Raw genomic sequence first — 21,897 nt, 5'->3', positions numbered from 1 at the left:
ACCAGGCCAAATTACAAATCAAGCAAGTGCATTTTACAATGTGAAAAGTTTTGTTGGTGTCTAGATTTGTACTTGTAGGTCTTAGCAGGTAGCATAGATAGCATTAAACTGATCCTGCTTGCTTATAGTTCATTCGACTGTGAGATCTCAAAGGGTAAATTTAGTAACTAGATTAAGTGAATTGTATAAACGCAACCACCAGATGGCTGTTGAGATCATCCAATGGGATTCTAACATACTTTCCCTGCACTGAATGCCATTTCATGCTAATCTAGTGAGCTGGTAGACCAAAAATACGACTTCTTAGTGGAGACCCTTAAATTTCTGGGATTCTCATACCAAAGAGAGACATCGGATGGTATATTTTGAATATTGTTGGTTCCCATGTTTTTATTGCAAATCACTCATCAAATAAATTCAACTTTCTGGTATTTTTAGCTGGTCATTTTAAGGTTTTATCAACTGATTTTACTGACTGATGACTTCAGTGTTTCCAGTTTACATTTTTAACTACCAGAAGCAAAGCTTCCGTGTAATAGACTTGAGTGGAGGGGAAGTCCATTTTTCTCAACTATTAAATGAGACAGTACATCAATCATGGTAGATGTAAGCAAGCAAAACAATGCAAATTATTCTCATCATTTATGTGATGTGTGTAATAGCGTATTTAGGAAAATGATACATCACTGCATACTGTTTGCAACTATGCAAAATTATGCAAATGATGTAAATTCAGGAAAAAAATGTTTCCCTTGCATCCATAGTGTATTGAGCTGAAGTCCATATTTATCCAAAAGGTACATTATTCCAAAAGAAAGGCTATCTTGACTTTAAGCTCAAGGGAAAATGAGACTGGAAAATCATACTTTATTCCAAAATCAATATACTTATTGTATTTTCAATGAATATATCATAATCTTTTTAAAAAATAAATTATCTGAAAGAATGGGGAGAGCTAGCTGTCCATTCAAATATAATATTTGACTATCCTCCACTTTGGGAAAAGTTCTTTTGGAAGATGGGTTAAAATATTAGATAAATACAAGTGATATTTGAAGACATCCTTGAAGTATCTACTTCAGACTTGAACTGTGGTGGTGCAGTGGTTAGAATGCAGTACTGCAGGCTACTCTGCAGACTTCTGGCTGGCTGCAGTTCAATTCTCAGCAGCTCAGGATTGACTCAGCCTTCCATCCTTCTGAGGTTGGTAAAATGAGGCCCCAGATTGTTGGGGGCAATATATGCTGTCTCTGTAAACTGCTTAAGAGAGGGCTGTAAAGCGGTAAATAAGTCTAATTGCTATTGCTATTAAACATAGGTAAGAAAGCAGACTAATACCCCTACAGATACCCACTACTGCAACCTGATGCGTATTCCTAAATACCTTGTAACTGTGAATTTGATCTTGTCCGCCACGGCTAATATCCTCTCCAGATTCTGAGAGCCGAAGGTGCAAGGTTTCCGGAATGGAATTCCTGGTGGCAACCCTTCTATGATCACTGAACCCGGATTGCTTTTGATTCGCTTGTATGGCACTTGGACTGGGTATTTGATGCCCAACGCCTCACCTGAAAGGAAGATAGCATGAGTAAGGAGTTAAGTCTTTGGTCACTCCTGATTTTGTTCTTGTTCAGCTTTGAAGAACACTAAGCTGGCTTCGAAAAGCAAGAGAAACTCATCTGGTCCAAAGATGAATGCAAGTGTGTCTGTCTTTCAAACCTCCCATGTCAGATGGGAAACCAGAAGAATTTAGGTATGGAAATATCTATTTTTCTTAATTTCATCATGCGGTTCCTGTAAAAAGTGCTTGTTAAAGGAAAGTGCCAAAAAACAAGAGTGTGTGTACAGTTTTATCTACTGTAGAGAAACAATGATGGCAAAGATCATTCCCCCAAAGACTGTATGCTTTTATGTATGCATTAAGAAAAAAAATCAATCAAAAGTTCATGTAAGTCAGGGGTGTCAAACTCAATTTCATTGAGGGCCACATCAGGGTTGTGCTTGACCTTGGGGGGCCAGGATGGGCTTCGCCAGGGTGGGCATAACCAGCTCATAACCAGTCACTGTGTTGGGGGCGCCTGTGGTGGCCCAAGCGCTCTGCCAGTGAAAACAGGTTCCTGAACTCCATTTTCGGCTGCGACGCCTTGCTCTCTGCCACTGAAAACAGAGCTTGGGAGGACTACCTGCAGCCCTTCTGAGCTCCCTTTTCAGCTGCGACGGCATCCTGCAACCTCTGCCAGTGAAAACGGTGCTCGGGAGAGCCGCCTGCAGGCCCCTCCCCCCCCATGCTCCGTTCTGCTAGCAGAGGCACTGCGGGCCGGTCCTTTCCTGTTTCCAGGGTGGCCCCACGGGCAAGATCTAAGCACCACACGGGCCTTGAGTTTGACACCCCTGATGTAGATGCTTGTCTGTAAGTTTGCAAACTAAGGACCACTGTCACACATACAACATCATAGATAACACTCTGCCCTGTCCTACCCAGTTCTCCTATCAACTGGGGCCTAATGCCACACATAACTCCCCAGCAATGGGCTCTGTCAAGCTTCTCACCAGGCATATTATCTGAACTCCAGCTACACAAGTGAGAGGTTACCCTTGGGTGCCTACAGGCTCCAAAGGAACTGTGTCTCCTACTTTCACTTTTTGAATTTTGCAGTAGAGCTGGACTCAGTCCCTTACCCTAGAAATAAACCATATCCTCCTTTGGGGCCTTAATAGGGTGGATGATATATCCTTTCCAATTACAATTCCTCATTTTGCAGGCAAACCATAGTTAACCCAAACTGCCAACTATGATTTGCTCAAAGCAGGAATTGACTGTTGGAGACCACAGAAAGCTTGGCTCTCATTTATCACACCCAGGTTGGAAGAATTAGTAAAATGTCTAGGGTTGGTCAATGGCCATTTTCCCAGAGAATCTAAAGTTTGATGATTTTTATGGCTATGGACATGAGCAGGAAATGCATTGAATTGTTCTAAAAATTGGCCAGAAGACCAGAGACACACTTAAGAATGACTCAATTCAAAACGTCTCTTAAGGCATGTACATTTTCTTTTTTAAAATGCCTATATTTTAAACCAATCTATTTTGCAGACATTTGAACATAAAGCAAGACCATTAAAACACCCCCTCTACTTCAACTCTGTAGGTTGTGGATCCTTAAGAAAAGTCTGGGTAGACACATCTCCTGGATGGCTTAATTGGTTTTCCTCGTAAAGGGTTGGACTGGATGATCTCTGGTTTCTCTCCCAAGTTTGTAATTTTAAGATTCTGTCAATCTATGACTGCTAATAGCCAGATTAATTTCTCAGATTAATGACTCCTCTTTCTGCCTGCTAGTGGCTTTATGGAAAAACACTTACCATATTTCTTGTTGAACAGATCTTGAACCTGTTCCCTGAGTGTATTTGCAATGTCTATTCTTGACAGTCGAGTATCATAATTTTCTGTAAAGAAAGATGGAAACTATAATAGAATCTGTCCTACCCTGCCAAATAGAATTGGGATCCATGACAAGCCATTTGAATGCTTAGGAAGGGACAAGAAACAATGGTTTGCTCCATTAAAGATATGAGCAGGGGATAATTTTTCCTTCTTATTTTTAAGATTAAAAAGTGTCATGCCAAGACCTTTCTCTTTCAGCAAACATTTTTTTTCAATTTTAAATTTTTTTTGATAGTTTCCTGCTGACTTTTTGTTCTGAGATTATATTTGGAATTTGCCCAAGGGTCTCGCCAGTTGAGTGGCATAGAAAGCCGTGCCATTAAAAACAACAGAGTAAATGGGGAAGACTACTGGCAATTAGGTAACGATGTTAATATAATAAATATGAAAATAGGCCTCTAGTTCTCCCTGAGATGGCAAATATATATTTAAATATCACAGTCCATAACAGATGGGAGCTCAGACAAAAGAAAATCCCCTCATGCAAAATAACGACACCCCCAAGTATAGATTAGCATGTGAAAAGTACAGCTAGAGAAATCCTGTCCTTCCTCAGATAACTAAGTTTTCCATTTGCAGACTGGTTTATTCTTTTCTTTGAATGGAGTCTATTCAGTCAAGGGACCTTTATTTGAAACATAAAAGAAATATAATACAATCTGTCTCATGCTAAATTTTGTAAACAAAGCACATCATGGCAACAGCTGCACATTTCTACAAACTTTTTTGGAAGAATGGCAAATCCTACTGATTGGCAATCCAGTGGGAGTGCCCTCAAGAGACAACAGCGCTGCTATGCAGAAAACTACCCTGCAAGTTGCACAATCAATTGGCACCATAATGTCCCCAAGGAGAGGGGTTGTCAAAAAAGTCAAAATGACAGCCACAAATCCTTTTGTTGTTAGATGCGAAGTCACATCCGACCCATCGTGACCCCATGGACAACATTCCTCCAGGCTTTCCTATCCTCCACCACCCTCTGGAGTCCATTTAAGCTCACACCGACTGCTTCAGTGACTCCATCCAGCCACCTCATTCTCTGTCGCCCTGTTCTTCTTTTGCCCTCAATCTTTCCCAGCATTAGGCTCTTCTCCAGTGAGTCCTTCCTTCTCATTAGGTGGCCAAAGTATTTGAGTTTCATCTTCAGAATCTGGCCTTCTGAAGAGCAGTCAGGGTTGATCTCCTCTAGAACTGACCGGTTTGATCGCCTTGCAGTCGGAGGGACTCGCAGGAGTCTTCTCCAGCACCATAGTTCAAAGGCCTCAATTCTTTAGCGCTCAGCCTTTCTTGTGGTCCAACTTTCACAGCCATACATTGCAACTGGGAAAACCATAGCCTTAACTATGCACACTTTTGTTGGCTACCTCATCCCTGTTCTCACCTTGAAATCCTGGTCTTTTTACAGGTTCCTCAATGGGCTCAATGGAGACTCTATCATTGGCTGTCAACACAAAGAAAAGGTGTTTAGATTTATTTTCACTTTTTTATTTTCCATCTTGAAGTTTAGGAGTTAGCCACTCGACACCTACAACGCAATAGGATATCCATGATAACTCCAGTGTCCAACACTGATTATGTTTTCAAAAAGTAGAAAGGGGTGAAAACTTTACCACGGTCACCAAATCATATGAGATTTCATTGCTGGCTTAACAATTTACATAAGAACAGGGTCATTTTGTGTGGATTCACAGAGAATGCCAAAAATTTCATCAGGTTTTAGTGGGCTTGCCTGAGATTATAATATTTTCACCTGAAATTACACCAGTGTGAGGGGTGAAGTTTTCAAATTCTTGCAACACTTGGCAATTTGAGTATCGATTATGTGCCATCAAAGTCATTCTTGACTCTCGGCGACCACACATTTTTCTCCATCGGCAATTTGAGGCAATCTTGGTAAGTTTAATGCTAACTTTTTATTCTATCTACGTATCTACTTAGCTACCTACGTGGTGTACAAGGCTACAAAGGCTGCCCATTTGTGCTGAATGCTTCTTCGAGATCTATATATTTTTAAAGCAGAAAATGATGTTAGAGAGCTAGTTTGGCCTAGTGGTTAAGGCACCAGCTAGAAAGCAGGAGACAGTAAGTTCAAGTACGGCCTTAGCCATGAAAGTCAGCTGGGTGACCCTGGCTCAAGTCATTCTCTCTTAGCCCAACCCACCTCACAGGGTTGTTGTGGGGAAAATAGGAGGAGAAAGATTTGTTGGATATGTTTACTGCCTTGAGTTATTTGTAAACATAATAATGGTGGGATACAAATAAATCAATTAAAAGTAAATAAATATTAAATGATCCTCAATGCCCAGACAAAACTCTTTTCTTTTTTGCTTTGCATTTAGTTAAAAAAAAAAAATCAAGACAGCCTTGTGTAATTTTTTTAAATATTGAAGCTTTAATGTAGTGATAATAGTCAGCATTTTTGATACTGTTTTCTTTTGTTACCTCTTCAGTAATTTGGATTCAGAGGTGAAAAGATACTTTGGTCCATGCAGGGAACACTCCATGGTGCTAATATACATGCCATGTATGATATATATCATGCATATATAACCACATGGGTTCCAATGCCAATCTAGGCTAATATTTCATGCTTCTGAGGTAAAGGATTCTAATGAACAAAAATGTAGGTCCATAGTAAACTTGCCCATTTTTCAGTTGACGAGATTCTCTTGATTTCTTCAAAGACAATAATCAACCGCTAGGAATCCACGCATCCTTACCTATTGCTCCTGAGCTATCTGAGGTCATTTCTTTCATTCCTTCTGTAAGAAGTTCTGGCCTGAAAGACATTGTCAGAGAAATAATCTATTAAGGTCAGTGGTTTTTGCACTGGCTGGCAGCAGCAGCAGCAGCTTTCCGGGTTTACAGACAAAGAATATTTCTCAGTTCTACCTGGGCATTTAAGGGACAAAAACCGGTCCCTCTGACAAGGTTTGCTATTTTGCCTTCCTATTAAAAGCCTTATTGCATCAGATGATTGCTTCTACTGGCTTGTCACTGACGCTAGCAGAATGGAGTATTCCTTTTTTTTTTTTAAGACCAAGAACTATACCTGATTGTAACCCAAAAGGTCATTAAATAACTCACAGGCGACTAAATTTAGTTCATCTTTAAATCTAATCCAAATGAAATGTAATCAAATAGGCTGAATGGAATTACTTCCATAAATTTCGTAACCTTTTTTTCCCCTTCCATCTCATTGAAAATTAATATTTGGCAGCAATTTTAAAGGGACCCTCTATCAGGTATGTCTAAGAGAACCCACGGAGACAAAATTCTGCAATCAGAAACAGGCAAGATTATAAGATTAAGATTTTATTTAGGGAGAAAAACACTGAATAATCTCAAAGCTCAGGCTTAGAAACAAGTGCTAGATTTTTTTTCCTGCTGCAGATTTTTCAGGTAGCGCATAGCAGGCATATTCATGCTATTATGAACTCTGGCAAACATAATATAGTTTGAGAAACTATACATTTGGCATTTCAGGATTTGGGGGCTGGTAGGAATATCTTCCTGCCCAAAGTGGAAAATATACAGTATATTGCCTTATACCAGTGGTGAAATGTAAAATTTCTTACTACCGGTTATGTGGGCGTGGCTTAATGGGGGGGGGATAATGTGACTGGGTGAGCGTGGCCAACTTTATTTTTTTACTTTTAAAAGCATTTTTTCTACAACCTTAAGAGGTTGCAGAAGAAAATGCATTTAAAAGCCTCTGACGATCCCAGCTGAGATTTTTTTTTAACTCTTAAAAGCATTTTTTCAGCCGAAGAGGTTGTAGAAAAAATGCTTTTAAAAGTAAAAAAAAAAAAAAAAGCCTCTGATGATCGCGCGACTCAGCTGGGCATGAGGGGGACAGGGATTTTTGCTACCGGTTCTCCGAAACACCCGCCATCGCTACCGGATCAGGTGATCCTGTCCAAACCGGGAGCATTTCACCCTTACCTTATACTAAATCAAAATGCAAAACTTTCTGGTTTATAGTTACCGTATTTTTTGGAGTATAAGACACACCTTTTCCCCCCTAAAAGGGGGTGAAAATTTGGGTGCGTCTTATGCACTGAATGTAACTCCACCCACCCACTGGCCCCCACCCTTTGGCCTCTGCCTCCCAGCAATTTACCTCCTTGCAGCAAGCAGCAAGAAGAAACAGCCCATTTCAGCTTCAGCACAGCCTAATTAGCACAAGTTGATTGTCCATTGGATTGGCCTCCCAGCTGTTTCAGGCTGCAGGGATTGCCATTGCCTATTGCTGCACGGGCCTCTGCTGCTTGCTGCAAGGAGGTAAATTGCTGGGAGCAGATTTTTTTTCCTTGTGCTAATCAAGCTATGCTGAAAACGAAAATGAAAGTAAAGCAGGCTGTTTGCTGCAACGAGGCAAAATTGCTGGAAGGCAGAGGCAGATTTTTTTTTGTTTTCCTCACCAAAAAAGGTAGGTGTGACTTATAGTCTGGAGCGTCTTATACTCCGAAAAATACGGTATTTCCGCACCTAAAGCATAAAATTCTGCACACATCCATGCTTATGTCCAACAATAAAACTACAGTAATAATGGAGAGTAAGCAGCAAATAATTTGCAAATATTCTATACCAACAAATTCTTGCCATTGAAGAGGCTATTTTATTCTGTTGTTCAAATAAAGCCAAAGCTATTAGATTTTTAAAAGATCACAGTGAATTATTGACTTCCAGCAAGTATGTCTGGGGGTAGTAGATACAAGACGACCATGATATCATGCTGTCATTCTGCAAACAAACAAACAAACAAACAAACAAACAAACAAACAAACGGGAGTCACATAAGACAAAGAAAAAAAACAATTCTGCTGCTTACCTTTTGATAACAAATCGAATCCTGCTGCTTGCCTGAAGAATCTTCTTTAGCTTTGCAATCCCAAAACAGTTGGGCCGTCTGAGTAGAATGCCGTCAGGCAAGCCCACCACAAAAAGGTCTTCTGGGTACATCAAGAATTTGGAATACGGGACTTTGACAGGCTCAGAAATTCCTATGGCTTTCGCTGCGGAGGCAAGCATGTCGCTTCAGAAAGGAACACTGCTATAGTCTCCATTAAAGAAAAGTCATGCTGGAACTGGGGAAGGAATCTGCTTTGGACTGAACTGCTAAAAGCAGAGGTCCATTGCTTAGGAGCCCTCCTAGATTTAGGTTCATTAACAGAGGATCAAACCAGGTCACTGATCTCTCCACACTAAGGAATCACTATCAGGAAAAAAAACTTGCTCAGTTGATGGGGAAGTACAACTACATCCTCCTCTCCCATCTTCCACTCAAAATCTGACTTCCTAACTGAACAAACATGGCTACCTTGCAGTTCTTGGCATCCCACTCCGCTAGCCATGCTGGCTGTGGTGACTAGGGATATTGGCAATATAATTTAGCAACATCAGCACCAGGGGTGGGTTCTGAATTTTTTTACTACCGGTTCTGTGGGCGTGGCTTATTTTGTGGGTGTGGCTTGGAGGTCATGTGACTAGGTGGGTGTGGCTAGCTGGTCAGTCATTTCTGGAAGGTCCTCGCACTTACGACCAGTCCTCGTACTTACGACCCGACTCATTTGTTTGCTTTTAACACTGATCAGCTGTAGGACGGCTCTTTGAAGCCCCATGGCAAGAGTTTAAACAGTTTTTTTCCCTCTAGTCATCAGCTGGGACTCAGGAGGCAGCAATAGATTGGAGGTGGGACCAAATAAAAGGTAAGAATAACGTGGGGGGGTGGGGGAGAACCAGTTCGGTGACGTCATATCGTCACCGCTACCGGCTCGGCCGAACCGGACCGAACTGGGAGGAACCCACCACTGATCAGCACTATCTGCAAATGAAAGGAGTCCAGGGAATTTCATAGCTCATCTAGGAGCCAGTGGTTGCCAATTCCAGTTATCCCAGTTTTCTTGAGACCGTTTCTTAGATCCTGCTTGTAATCATCTATCCAGAGAGCCATTAAAATCAGAGCGCATAGAAAAGGATTCAGATTTTGTGCCCAACCCCCACGCTTTTTGTATCTCGGTGAAATATTTGTGGAGAGGGATATACATACTGTCACAAGGAAAAGTAGATTTGTTCTCCCTAGCAACTGAGGGTACGAAAACAACCTATGGGTGAAAACTTTACAGAGAGGTATCCAAACTTGAATTAAGGAGTAATTTCCTGAGTGGGAAAGCTATTAAGCAATGGAACAGATTGCATCCAGGAGTTGTGGGTTCTCCATCCTTGGAGGTTCTCACAAAAATACTGTGTAGCCTTTTGCCTGGGATTGTCTGACGATTCCTGCACTGGGCAAGAGGTTGGCCTAGAACAGTATTTCTCAACCTTGGCAAGTTTAAGCTATATGCACTTCGACTCCCAGAATTCCCCAGTTAGCTGGCCTAGAAGACTTCTAATGTCCCTTCCAACCATACGATTCTAAGAGAAGAATTCCATAGACTTTTTAATGAGTCTTTGGATTGGGAGGGAATCATTAACTCTATTGAGTCCAATCCCTTCATGCACTGCAGGATGAGACAATCAATCAACTATCCTTTGCTATCCAGTAAAGGAAAATCTTTCTAGTAATAAACTATACTATAGCAGTATTTATTTGTTTTATTTTATTTTATGCAATTTATATGCCGCCCTATCTACGAGGACTCACAACAGTAAAATGCATAATTCCTGCCAATATAAAATTAAAATCCCAATTTAAAACAATTTAAAAATTCATTTAAAAAAAGTAAGGATTTCAAAATGACAGGTAAATTGAACTCAGCATTGGGTGTGGAGTGGGGTGGGAGTCCTATCGTGGAAAAAAAAAGCCAAATATCTCACCATATCTTGCATTAAATAAAATTTCTACTTGTTTCCTCAAGTGACTTAAAACGTCACTGACACCATCTGGAAGACAAAAATAACAAGTGCAGCGACTGCAAGAAAAGAAACACTCCTACAGAGGATGAATGTATATATATATACTCCCGTTATTATATATAGGGCAGCTCATGAATAATGCATGTTTAGTAACACAGAAGATCAAAGCAGCAGAAAATCCCAACAGTCAAACCCCAAAAAAACTTTAAAAGGTCTGGAAAAGAGAGAAGGAGACAGAGGGCTGCTTTAAAATGTGCCTTTCTGCATTCCTACATGACATTAACAAATAGGCAGGCATCCGTTCGACCAATATATTGACTGGAATTAATTATTTGCTGATTTTGCACTTTTCAGAACGCTGAGGCAAAGTGCTCAGTCGTTCAATTCTATATTAGCATACCATTAAATGCTCTATTTCCCAGAAAGAAAAAGCATTTCAGATACCCCCCCTCCCAAAAGGATTATTATCATGGATTATTAGTTCATAGCAATCAAGGGGCTTTTGTATTCAAATGACTCTATGAGCTGCAGTGTCGAGAGTGCTGTAGTGTAAATTCCCCAAAGAGTCATCCATTACTGGTAGCTCATAGACAGGAAATCAGATAAAATAGGACCCACTAGAGAATGAAATGGCAACCCACTCCATTATTCTGGTAGAAAACCCCCAAATGGACATTAAGAACCAGGATATAGTCAATGTGATCCTAGAATAGCAATAGCACTTATATACCGCTTTATAGTGCTTTACAGCCCTCTCTAAGCGGTTTACAGAGTCAGCATATTGCCCCAAACAATTTGGGTCCTCATTTTACCGACCTCGGAAGGATGGAAGGCTGAGTCAACCTTGAGCTGGGTGAGATTTGAACTGCCAAGTTGCAGTCAGCCGGCAGTCAGCGGAAGTAGCCTGCAGTACTGCACTCTAACCACTGCGCCACCGTGGATCTAGAAGCTACCGATCAGGGTAGAAGGTATTCAACAAATTACTGTGGAACAATGGAGGGCAACCTCCACTATCATGGTGCTCTTATGAGGTGGCTAGCTAATGCAATCACTGGCAAAACTGAAGTTAATTCTGGAAAGATAAATATACACCACTGGTGTGAGGAATGTCAGGAGCCATAAACCAAAATAAACTTGAAGTAGAAATGTCGAGGCTGAATATAGACATTCCAGGAATCAGTAAACTGAAAGGGATTGGAATGTATTCCTTCTTACCATAAGAACATCAGATCTTCTTTTGCGGGCAAGAAAACCATTGAAGACATGGAGCAGCTATCATTATTAATAAAAGAACGTCAAAATAATGCTTGGATATACCCCTCCAAATGATAGAATGATATCAATTTGTGTCCAAGGCGAACCAAATAACGTTATGGTTATCCAAGTTCATGATCCAAAGGAGATAGAAAGGGAATTGCTATGTTGACTCAGAAGTTTAAAAAAACAGATGTCATACCAATTAAAGGACCCTAGAACCGTGATGACGAACCTATGGCACGTGTGCCAGAAGTGGCACGCAGAGCCCTCTCTGCTGGCACATGCGCCATTGCCCAGTGGTGAAATGTAAAATTTGTTACTACCGGTTCTGTGGGCGTGGCTTGGTGGGGGGGGTGTAATATGACTGAGTGGGCGTGGTCAACTTTTTTTTTTCTTTACTTTTAAAACCATTTTTTCTACAACCTCTTTGGCTGAAGAGGTGGTTTAAAAAATACTTTTAAAAGCCTCTGACGATCCCAGCTGACTTGCCTGATCGGCAGAAGCTTTTTTTTTTAAAGCCTCTGATGATCCCAGCTGAGCCGCGCAATCATCAGAGGCTTTTTTTTTTTAATTTTTAAAAGCATTTTTTCGGCCAAAGAGGTTGTAGAAAAAATGCTTATAAAAATAAAAAAAAGCCTCTGATGATTGCGCAGCTCAGCTGGGCAATGGGGGTGGGGGTGGGGCAGGAATTTTTGCTACCGGTTCTCCGAACCACCTGCCTCCATCGCTACCGGATCAGGTGACCCGGTCCGAACCGGGAGCATTTCACCCCTGCCATTGCCCCAGGTCAGATCTCATGTTCATGCATGCACATGTTTGTGCATTTCCACGCATGTGCGCACCTTTCAGTTTGGACATGTGCAAACGCAGTTTGGGCACTCGGTGTCTAAATGGTTCGCCATCACTGCCCTAGAATGTTAAAGATGGAAGTAAAATGTCCTTGACTTACAACGGTTCATTTAGTGACACTTAGAAGTTACAACGGCACTGAAAAAAGTGACTTGTTGACCATTTTTCATACTTACAACCGTTGCAGCATCCCCATGGTCGCATGATTAAAATTTGGACCCTTAGCAACTGACATGTACTTATGACGGTTGCAGTGTCCCGGGAGTCAGGTGATCACTTTTTGTGACTTTCTGACATGTAAAGTCAGTGGGGAAGTCAGATTTACTTAACAATCTTGTTACTAACTTAACAACTGTGGGTGATTCACTTAACTGTGACAAGAGAGGTCGTAAAATGGGGCAAAACTCACTTAACAATTGTCTCACTTAGCAAATAAATTTTAAGCTCAGTTGTGGTCATCTCAAGGAGTAGCTTCTGGAATAATTTGGCCTCAGTTTACAAAATAAAGCCCAATGCAATATTTACAGTAAATTCAACGTTATAGTTCTTTCCTCATATCGTTCCTATAGTTCTTTCTAACTTCTTTCCTCAACATAAAAAATTGTCCCTACATGTGAATATTACTGAATGGACAACACTGAAATCAAGTAGACTATATAAACTGCAAACAAAGTTGCAGAAGCTCCCTTCACCAAGCAAAACCAGGACTTGATTCTAGTTTAGATCACCAACTCCTCCTTAAAAAAATCACAATAAAAGAAAACTGGCATCCACAGCAGAAGCATTTCCACTTATTTACATCTCGTGTTGAATTTTGTGTCTTCAGAATAATCTCCTTTTCAAATAGATCCTGTTCACAGGTAATTAAGGGAAATATATAGAAGAATATTTGGAGAAGAATTTTTTTAAAAAAACTAAACCAAAGAGAAAAATATGTACAAGGAGAGATTTTTGGCTATCTGCTGCTAAAGATTGGGTAGCATAAATCTGGAGAGTTTTAAAGCTCAGAAGAGAGCCAAGGTTATATTTATTTAGTTATTAAATATATATGCTGCAAATCTCATTGATAAAGTGACTTGCCATTCTCCAGCTGTATAAAGAAATCAGCAGGGTTTTTTTTTTTTTTAAAAAAAAGACAAAATCATTCCCCCTTTCATACTAAATGCTGGAGACACAAAAGAGATCCATTGAAGGTGTGGGTGACTATTTTGGTATTTTTTTAAAAAAATCAGATAAAACTCACCTTTTCCTTCCATTTGCTTCTCGTCATGCTGCAAATCAATGCTGGGCCCTTTGTCTGAAAATCAGAGAAGACCGACATTGAGCATAACATAAACCCATAATTGGGGAGTAGGTGTTTTTTGACAGAGCACTCTGTTACATTGAAAAGATGCATATAACCCTAACCCTAACCCCTCCCATCCTGGACATAGACTCTATAGAGTACTGCACACCAAAACAACTAGACACAAGAACAGTTTTTTTCCCGAACGCCATCACTCTGCTAAACAAATACCGGTAATATCCCCAACACTGTCAAACTATTCACTAAGTCTGTGTTACTATTACTATTACTCTTCTCATCATTCCTATCATCCATCTCCTCCCACTTATGATTACATGACTGTAACCTTGTTGCTTGTATCCTTACGATTTATATTGATATTGTTTCCTAGTATGATTTGCTTGCTTATTTGTACCCTATGACTATCATTAAGTGTTGTACCTTATGATTCTTGATGAATGTATCTTGTCTTTTTATGTATACTGAGAGCATATGCACCAAAACAAATTCCTTGTGTGTCCAATCACACTTGGCCATAAAGAATTCTATTCTATTCTATTCTATTCTATTCTATTCTATTCTATTCTATTCTATTCTATTCTATTCTATTCTATTCTATTCTATTATAGTGTGGAACTTTAGATGGTTATCAATAAGGCTATTTGCTTTCCCCTGCTATGTTCACATAACACACTTAGGCTGATGACTTTCAAAGAAGCAGGCAGTATCACTTATGGGGGGCTTTAATCACCCCAAATCAGCGAAAAACCAAACCTTCAAAACATGTTCTTTCCAGGAAGTTTCTGATTTGTCTCACTAAAAACATTCTTCTTCATAGAGTAGACAGCATAATTTCCAATGTATCAGATTATTTTTCCTTCTAATTATTTTTTTAAAAAATTACAACTACAGATATTGCAATATATCACACTCTTTATATAGCACTAATAGGATGTGCTAATTCCCAAGTCTTACACAAGGCTCTTCAAAGACTTCCTACTGAACACTATTATATTATTCTGGGCCTAAACATCTAACTGTACCATTCTGGAGAGCATTTAACCCATTGGATCACTGTGGTCCTATATCTGCAAGCAAAACAAATGAAATTTGAGGGAAAGAGCCTTTTCAGTGGCAGCATCCCATTTGTGCTTTCTTTTCTTGTGTGGTCCTAAAATGCATGTGGCATCAAAGGACATTTTTGTATTAGATTTTGTACAGTCTTTTTTTTTAAATAGAGCAAAACAGGAGAAGAGAAAGGCCAAAAACAAAACAAGTCTATTCAGAAAGTAGTAAGAGAGAACTTGTCACTCCATCAGTTTCATATCATTTTGCACCCCCAAAATGCAATGTGAGTGCTCCCTGCACATGCGCCCTGCCCCCCATGCCCCATTTTGGCTTCCAGGTTGGTGCAGGACCCAAAACAGGGGGCAGGGGGGTGCACATGCACAAACCGCCAAAATGCAATGCAAGTGCCCCCCGCGCATGCATCCTGTCCTCCACGCATGCGCGCGCGCATTCCCTGTATGTGCCCCGCCCCCGCACATGTGCGGCAGAGACCCGAAGACCAGCTGGCCAGTGGAAGGCACACGTGCATGCATGGTGGAGCTGAGTTGGGGTGACAGCTGGCGTGCCTGCAGAGAGGGCTCTGCATGCCACCTGTGGCACGCGTGCCATAGGTTCGCCATCATGGACCTAACCTAAAATGGGAAAAAACCCTGAAGTTGGCTTTATCTTTGACTTGGAACATGGTTGTTCTTTTCATCTTAAGCTCACAGATGTTCCTAGCCTATTTTTTTCTTTTAATTTATCTATAGCCATCCAGGGGTGAAATGTAAAATTTGTTACTACCGGTTCTGTGGGCATGGCTTGGGGGGGGTAATGTGACTGGGTGGGCGTGGCCAACTTTTTTTTTTCCTTAACTTTTCAAAGCATTTTTTCTAATGCTTTGAAAAGCCTCTGTCGATCAGGAAACTCAGCTGGGATCATCAGAGAGGCTTTTTTAAAAATGCCCCTCTGCCAATCAGGCAACTCAGCTGGGATTGTCAGAGACTTTTCAAAGCATTTTTTTTACCACCTCTTCGGCCAAGAGGTTGCAGAAAAAAATGCTTTGAAAAGCCTCTGACTATCCCAGCTAAGCCGCGCGATCATCAGAGGTTTTTTTTTTTTTACTTTTAAAAGCATTTTTTCGTCGGAAGAGGTTGTAGAAAAAATGCTTTTAAAAGTAAAAAAAAAAAAAAGCCTCTGATGATTCTGTGGCTCAGCTGGGCATTGGGGGGGGGGGGCAGGGATTTTTGCTACCGGTTCTCCCAACCACCCGCCGCCATCGCTACCAGATCGGGTGATCCGGTCCGGGAGCATTTCACCCCTGGCCAAATCCCAGAATCCCCAATTGTTAACATTTGGGGGAGACCTGGAAATCAACTACACTAAGCGAACCTGCTGCTTGAGGGGGGAATTTACAATCTAGCATGCAGGAATGGGAGTTTCCCCAAAGAGATATTAATTACCTGCAGTTTCAGATGGAAAGAATTGTTTGTTTTATGGTTGGACGGATCTTGCCCTTAGCAAAACTCTCCTATAGGTAGGTCTTGGTTTACAACCATTCACCAGCCATTCAAAGTTACAACAGCAGTTAAAAAAAAAAAAAGTGACTTACAGTTGGTTCCCATAGTTGCCCACCCCTGCTTTAATCAAAAGTTATAGACATGCTTTTGATTTTATCATTACTGGAATATGCTGTGCTCTTCTGACAAAGGGAACCAACTGCATTACTGCCACTATTATTTGTATATTTAGAAGTACATAATTGTTATGTGCCCAGCATTTGGTAGAGCTATGAAAAACTGCTCCTGTATGCACAGTGTAGTACAAAACCTGGCTAGGACTATATTTTAGCCAGATGTTGCAAAATAAGAAAACGTGATCAAAAACTGAGCATCCTTCTCTGACACTTGCCTGGTTATTTGCCAGATTATATTTTGCGTTAACTCAGACAACTTGTTAGATAAGTGCTTGTCATAAAGCATACTTATTATGCTTCAAAATCTGATAGACTAGTATTGGCAAGCAAGTAGTTAGGTTGTCCTTTTTCTACATAGCAACCATAACAGCTACCCTCTGCCAATATTTTGGCATATGTGTGATGAGTATCGGTGAACAGGGAATATAATATTCACGATCCTTTAACAATACGATATAGAATTTCAGAAGTAATAAAATCACCGTCTACAACTTTACTCGCCCTTCCCACAAACTGTGAGCAATTTGTTTATTGGACTTTAGAACCAATTCAAGTGGATCTTCTTGTTAGTATGGTGCCCTTTAGAGGTGTCAAACTCAAGGTCCATGGGCCAGATCCAGCCCGTGGGGTGCTTAAATCTGGCCCGTGGTGCCTCTGGCAGCCAAAAGCTCCATAGTCCGTTTTCGGCCTGGATGCAAGCCCCCCCATGCCCAGCTTTGGCTGGCAAACTGCTACAGGAGGTTGTCCAGGCTGAAAACGGGCCACGCAAGAGAACCTCCCATAGTTCCCCTTACGCCCCGTTTTGCCAAGCAGGGTGCTACAAGAGGCGTCCGTCCCGTCTCTCCCCAACTCCCCTGGCTGGCCTGCAGAGGAGAACTACAATTTATTTATTTATTTATTTTATTCAATTTGTATACAATGCTGATCCGGCCCTCGAAGAAATCCAGTTTGATACCCCTGCCCTAAAGTGATCTTAATAAAGGAGAATATTTGTAGTGCAGGGTTGAAATGAAGGATTCTTTTGCAGCACTGATGAAGTTACCCAGTTTGGGTAGTGAAACGTCTGCAAGAAAACAACCAAGCTCAGAAAGTACCAAGGACTCCCCTAAAGTGATCTTCTCACACTGTGGTAAAAGTGTGAAAGGAGACTAGAGATGAGAAGAAACTATTAAGCACCAAGATGAGGCCAGATTCCTAACTTATAACGCCACTATGAGCTGTTGCCAGGAGATCTAGAAAATTCTCTTTTCTTAATTTAGAGGTGTCTGTCTATATTGTTTTTTCAGCAAATTTCTGGATAGAATGCAAAGCTGGATCTATTTTGAATTGCCTAACTAATTCTTCTCAACATTAAGAAAACTAAGATCATGGCTCCCGGCCCTCTCAATTCCTGGCAAATAGATGGGGAAGAAATGGAGGTAGTGACAGATTTTATTTTCCTGGGCTCCAACATCACTGCAGATGGGGACTGCAGCCAAGAAATTAAAAGACACTTGCTCCTGGGGAGGAAAGCTATGGCAAAGTTAGACAGCATACTAACAAGCAAAGACATCACCCTGCCAACAAAAGTGTGTATAGTCAAGGCTATGGTTTTCCCAGTTGCAATGTATGGTTGTGAAAGTTGGACCATAAGGAAGGCTGAGTGTCAAAGAATTGAGGCCTTTGAATTATGGTGCTGGAGAAGACTCCTGTGAGTCCCTTGGACTGCAAGGCGATCAAACTGGAGGAGTTTGATCCAGTCCTGGAGGAGATCAACCCTGACTGCTCTTTAGAAGGCCAGATCCTGAAGATGAAACTCAAAAGAGCCTTGGTAGTACAGTGGTTTAACAGTGGTTTAAAGCACCCTGTTATTAACACAGCTGCCTGCAATTACTGCAGGTTCGAATCTCTCCAAGGCTCAAGGTTGACTCAGCCTTCCATCCTTTCTAAGGTAGGTTAAATGAGGACCCAGTTTGTGGGGGCAATAAGCTGACTTTGTATAAATATACAAAAGTATGAAGGCTATTGCTTAACGCATTGTAAGCCACCCTGAGTCTCCGGAGAAGGGCGGCATATAAATCAAATTAAAAAAAAAAATACTTTGGCCACCTAATGAGAAGGAAGGACTCACTGGAGAAGAGCCTAATGCTGGGAAAGATTGAGGGCAAAAGAAGGGCACGACAGAGAACGAGGTGGCTGGATGGAGTCACTGAAGCAGTTGGTGTGAGCTTAAATGGGCTCCAGAGTATGGTAGAGGACAGAAAGGCCTGGAGGAACGTTGTCTATGGGGTTGTGATGGGTCGGACACGACTTCACAACTAACAGCAACAAACTAATTCTTTCCTAACTTCTTATTTGGAATCAAACCAGGGGGCTAAGTCTTGTTCTCAGTTTTTGCTTTTTTATCTGACCCCAGGGTTGGTTGAGAGAGTTAAATAAGTTTAATATAATTTTGTAAGATGCTATTTCCAAGCCTACTGTCAGCTATTGTAGAAAATATCTGCAAAGCTATCTCGGGAAAGAGTAATTCACTTGTTATCTCTTCTCACTGCCTTGCCTAGCCTTGAATCTGGTTCCTCATTAAAAGCGGGATTTACATTATCAAATGCTTTAATTAGTAGAACGCCATGAAAACGATCAGTTCGGGTTAGCAAAACTGACTTAACAATTGTCTCACTTAGCAATGGAAATTTTGGGCTCAATTATGGTCATATGTCGAGGACTGCCTGTAAATGTTTGTAATAAACACTGCCCTTTTATGGTCCCCTATTTTGTCCTTTGGTGGCTGAGTGAGTAAAGGCAAAGAAGGATTTGAATCAGGACAATGCTGATAGACGTTGGCAAAAAGGGATCTTTCCGTCTAACTCCATCCTTGCATTGAAGTCACCATAAGAATAAGCCTTCCGTTATCAAGAGGCAGATGGCCTTTTGCTCTTCCTATGATAGGCTTATATAGCTTCTATATGAAAATCTCCTTTCAGACTGAAAGATGCAATACTAATTAAATAATAGAAAAAGCAATTATGGCCCTAAGCCAAATCTCGTAACTGCCTGACAGCATTACAAGGATCAACAAAAACAGCACCAAAAGGATATGTGAGAATTCAAAAGCTAGCATACTCTTTCATGTTGTTTTGATTCATCCCCCAGCTTTATATTTTGGATCAAATGAATATCTTTCTTTCATCTGAGATCCTAAAAATGCTACGACCCAATTGCAAGTTGAAACTTCTGACAACAAGAAGTCTTCCCCATGTAGCAGCAAGCCAAAGTGTTACACTCGGTGCTTATCACCGCTTCTCCGAGCGCAATTCCTATCATGCGAACTCTTCAGAGACGTCATTTATTCGGGATGACAAGTGGCAACTTGTGGCAAAGAGTGGCAAGCAATTGGCGGTGACCCCGGAGGGCATGATCTATTAATGAGATGGAAGAGACGTGGCAATCAAGTGCCAGCTTTTAAATAGGCCCAAAGGACCAAATCACTTGAGGCAACAGCTCTCATTTAAAACCTGTAGCATCCTTGGTATTCAGATTATTGCTGGGAGAGGAAGAATTCCAGAAGGTTCACATGTTTCTTAGAAGGTGCCTCTTAGCCCTCCAAGAAAGGGAAGTATTCCATCCCAAACAAGATGCTTAAATGGAACTGCTTATTTATTTTAATTTTTTAAAAAACCCACCTTTTTATTATTTTTATAAATAATGTAAGGCTGCAAACATAGCTAATACTCCTTCCTCCTTCTATTTTCCCCACAACAACAACCTTGTGAAGTGGGTTGGGCTGAGAGAGAGTGGATGGCCTAACGTCACTCAGCCGGCTTTCATGCCTAAAGTGGGACTAGAACTCACAATCTTTTGGTGACTGGCCCAAAGTCACACAGCCTGCTTTTGTTGTGGCCCGCCAGCGGCCTGCGTGGATCGTGGCTGATCCCGAGGAGGAGGAGGCAGGTGTGGTGTCGCACCAGCAGCCGGCGCAGCTGGCGCTCACGTTGGACAGCGAGAAGGCTGAAGAGGATGTGGTGCCAGAGGCAGAGACTCAGCCAGGGCCTTCAGAACCTCCAGAGGCTCCTTCAAGTGGAGAGAGCGAAGTGGAGGAGCCTCTCCTCAATGCTCGAGCACGCAGGGCTGCCAAAAGGCAGGAGTGGCTACTCAGGAGGAGGCGGTCTCCTCGAGAGTAAGGCTTGAGGATAATTGGCCACTCCCTTAGCCTATTTAAGTCACATGCCATTAGTAAGTTTCTTGCTAGAAACAACTTGTAATTATCATCAGACCATTTTTGGAAAAGTCTTATCGTATCTTGCTTTCTGGGCTGGTAGCCAACCTTTGCCGGACTTTCGTTTATTCTTGCTACTTAATAAATTTTATAAGGACCATTGGTGTGTGTCAATATCCTCGGGAATCCGGAGCTGGGGCAGAACAGCTTTCATGCCTAAGGTGGGACTAGAACTCACAATCTCCTGGTGATTGGCCCAAGGTCACCCAGCCGGCTTTCATGCCTAAGGTGGAACTAGAATTCACAACCTCCTGGTGATTGGCCCAAAGTCACCCAGCCAGTTTTCATGCATAAGGTGAGACTAGAACTCACAATCTCCTGGTGATTGGCCCAAAATCACCCAATGGCTTTCATACCTAAGGTGGGACTAGAACTCACAATATCCTGGTGATTGGCCCAAAGTCACCCAGCCAGTTTTCATGCATAAGGTGGGACTAGAACTCACAATCTCCTGGTGATTGGCCCAAAATCACCCAGATGGCTTTCATACCTAAGGTGGGACTAGAACTCAATCTTCTGATGTCTAGCCTGATGCTTAACCGTTAGACCAAACTAGCTTATCTGGTTTGGTCTGGGGGAGTAATTACACACCGATCAGTGGTTGCCAAAGCAGGGCCCATCAATGCCAAGACACCTGTCAGGACTTTAAGAGACAATCACAATAACAGAGACCAATTTTCTGAAATCTTGCCAAATTTCAGTCATCCTGTTTTGAGAGTACGGTAAAATTTCACGAAAATTCAGATTTGGTTTGAGAACCAGAGCTGGAAAAAAATTTTGTCAACTCCCGGCCTAGATTTTTTTTTTGAGGGCTCAGCCTGACAACCTCCAGATATTTGTGTATAGCAACATCGAACAGAAATCAAGTTGGAGAAGTCTGAAAAGATGCCGAGAAGGCCTTGGGAACCTTCTGTGTGAAATGTACTGACCTGGAACAGTGATCTGAATTATGTCCACTTCGTCTGGTTCTATTTTGATGCGTTTAATCCCTCCCAGTTCCCCTGAGGTACCTATCAAGGAAATCAGAAGAACAGTGAGACTTTGGAACAGGAGAGAGAGAGTGTTGCTTAGATAAAGAAGTCCATAAAATCTGTAACAAGAAATTATTGTTTATCATCTTTTTCTCCCTTGTTTACTATTGTGATACTTAAAGCAGTATCATTAATTAGTTTGGTCATTTACTCTTCTCTCTCAGTCTCCCTTATTTA

The 21,897-nt window shown here is 41.4% G+C and overlaps 1 protein-coding gene across 7 annotated transcripts in view; it reads right to left on the bottom strand.

Annotated features, from left to right (window-relative positions):
* The window catches only part of GTF2IRD1 (GTF2I repeat domain containing 1), a 147,041-nt gene that overhangs the window by 24,683 nt on the left and 100,461 nt on the right, over positions 1 to 21,897 (bottom strand). For all 7 annotated transcript variants that reach the window (XM_087889386.1, XM_087889388.1, XM_034420832.3 and 4 more), the window contains 8 exons: positions 21,619 to 21,699; positions 13,653 to 13,706; positions 10,265 to 10,330; positions 8,280 to 8,463; positions 6,166 to 6,224; positions 4,827 to 4,886; positions 3,364 to 3,447; positions 1,385 to 1,568 (listed from right to left, as the gene is read on the bottom strand). In XM_087889386.1, the coding sequence (XP_087745512.1) occupies positions 1,385 to 1,568; positions 3,364 to 3,447; positions 4,827 to 4,886; positions 6,166 to 6,224; positions 8,280 to 8,463; positions 10,265 to 10,330; positions 13,653 to 13,706; positions 21,619 to 21,699 (772 nt within the window). The remainder of the gene's footprint in view (positions 1 to 1,384; positions 1,569 to 3,363; positions 3,448 to 4,826; positions 4,887 to 6,165; positions 6,225 to 8,279; positions 8,464 to 10,264; positions 10,331 to 13,652; positions 13,707 to 21,618; positions 21,700 to 21,897) is intronic.

Source organism: Pantherophis guttatus, chromosome 1, assembly GCF_059756535.1.
Source record: "Pantherophis guttatus breed Tessera chromosome 1, ASM5975653v1, whole genome shotgun sequence".
Lineage (NCBI taxonomy): Eukaryota > Metazoa > Chordata > Lepidosauria > Squamata > Colubridae > Pantherophis > Pantherophis guttatus.
This window is presented reverse-complemented; position numbering and strand designations above follow the sequence as displayed.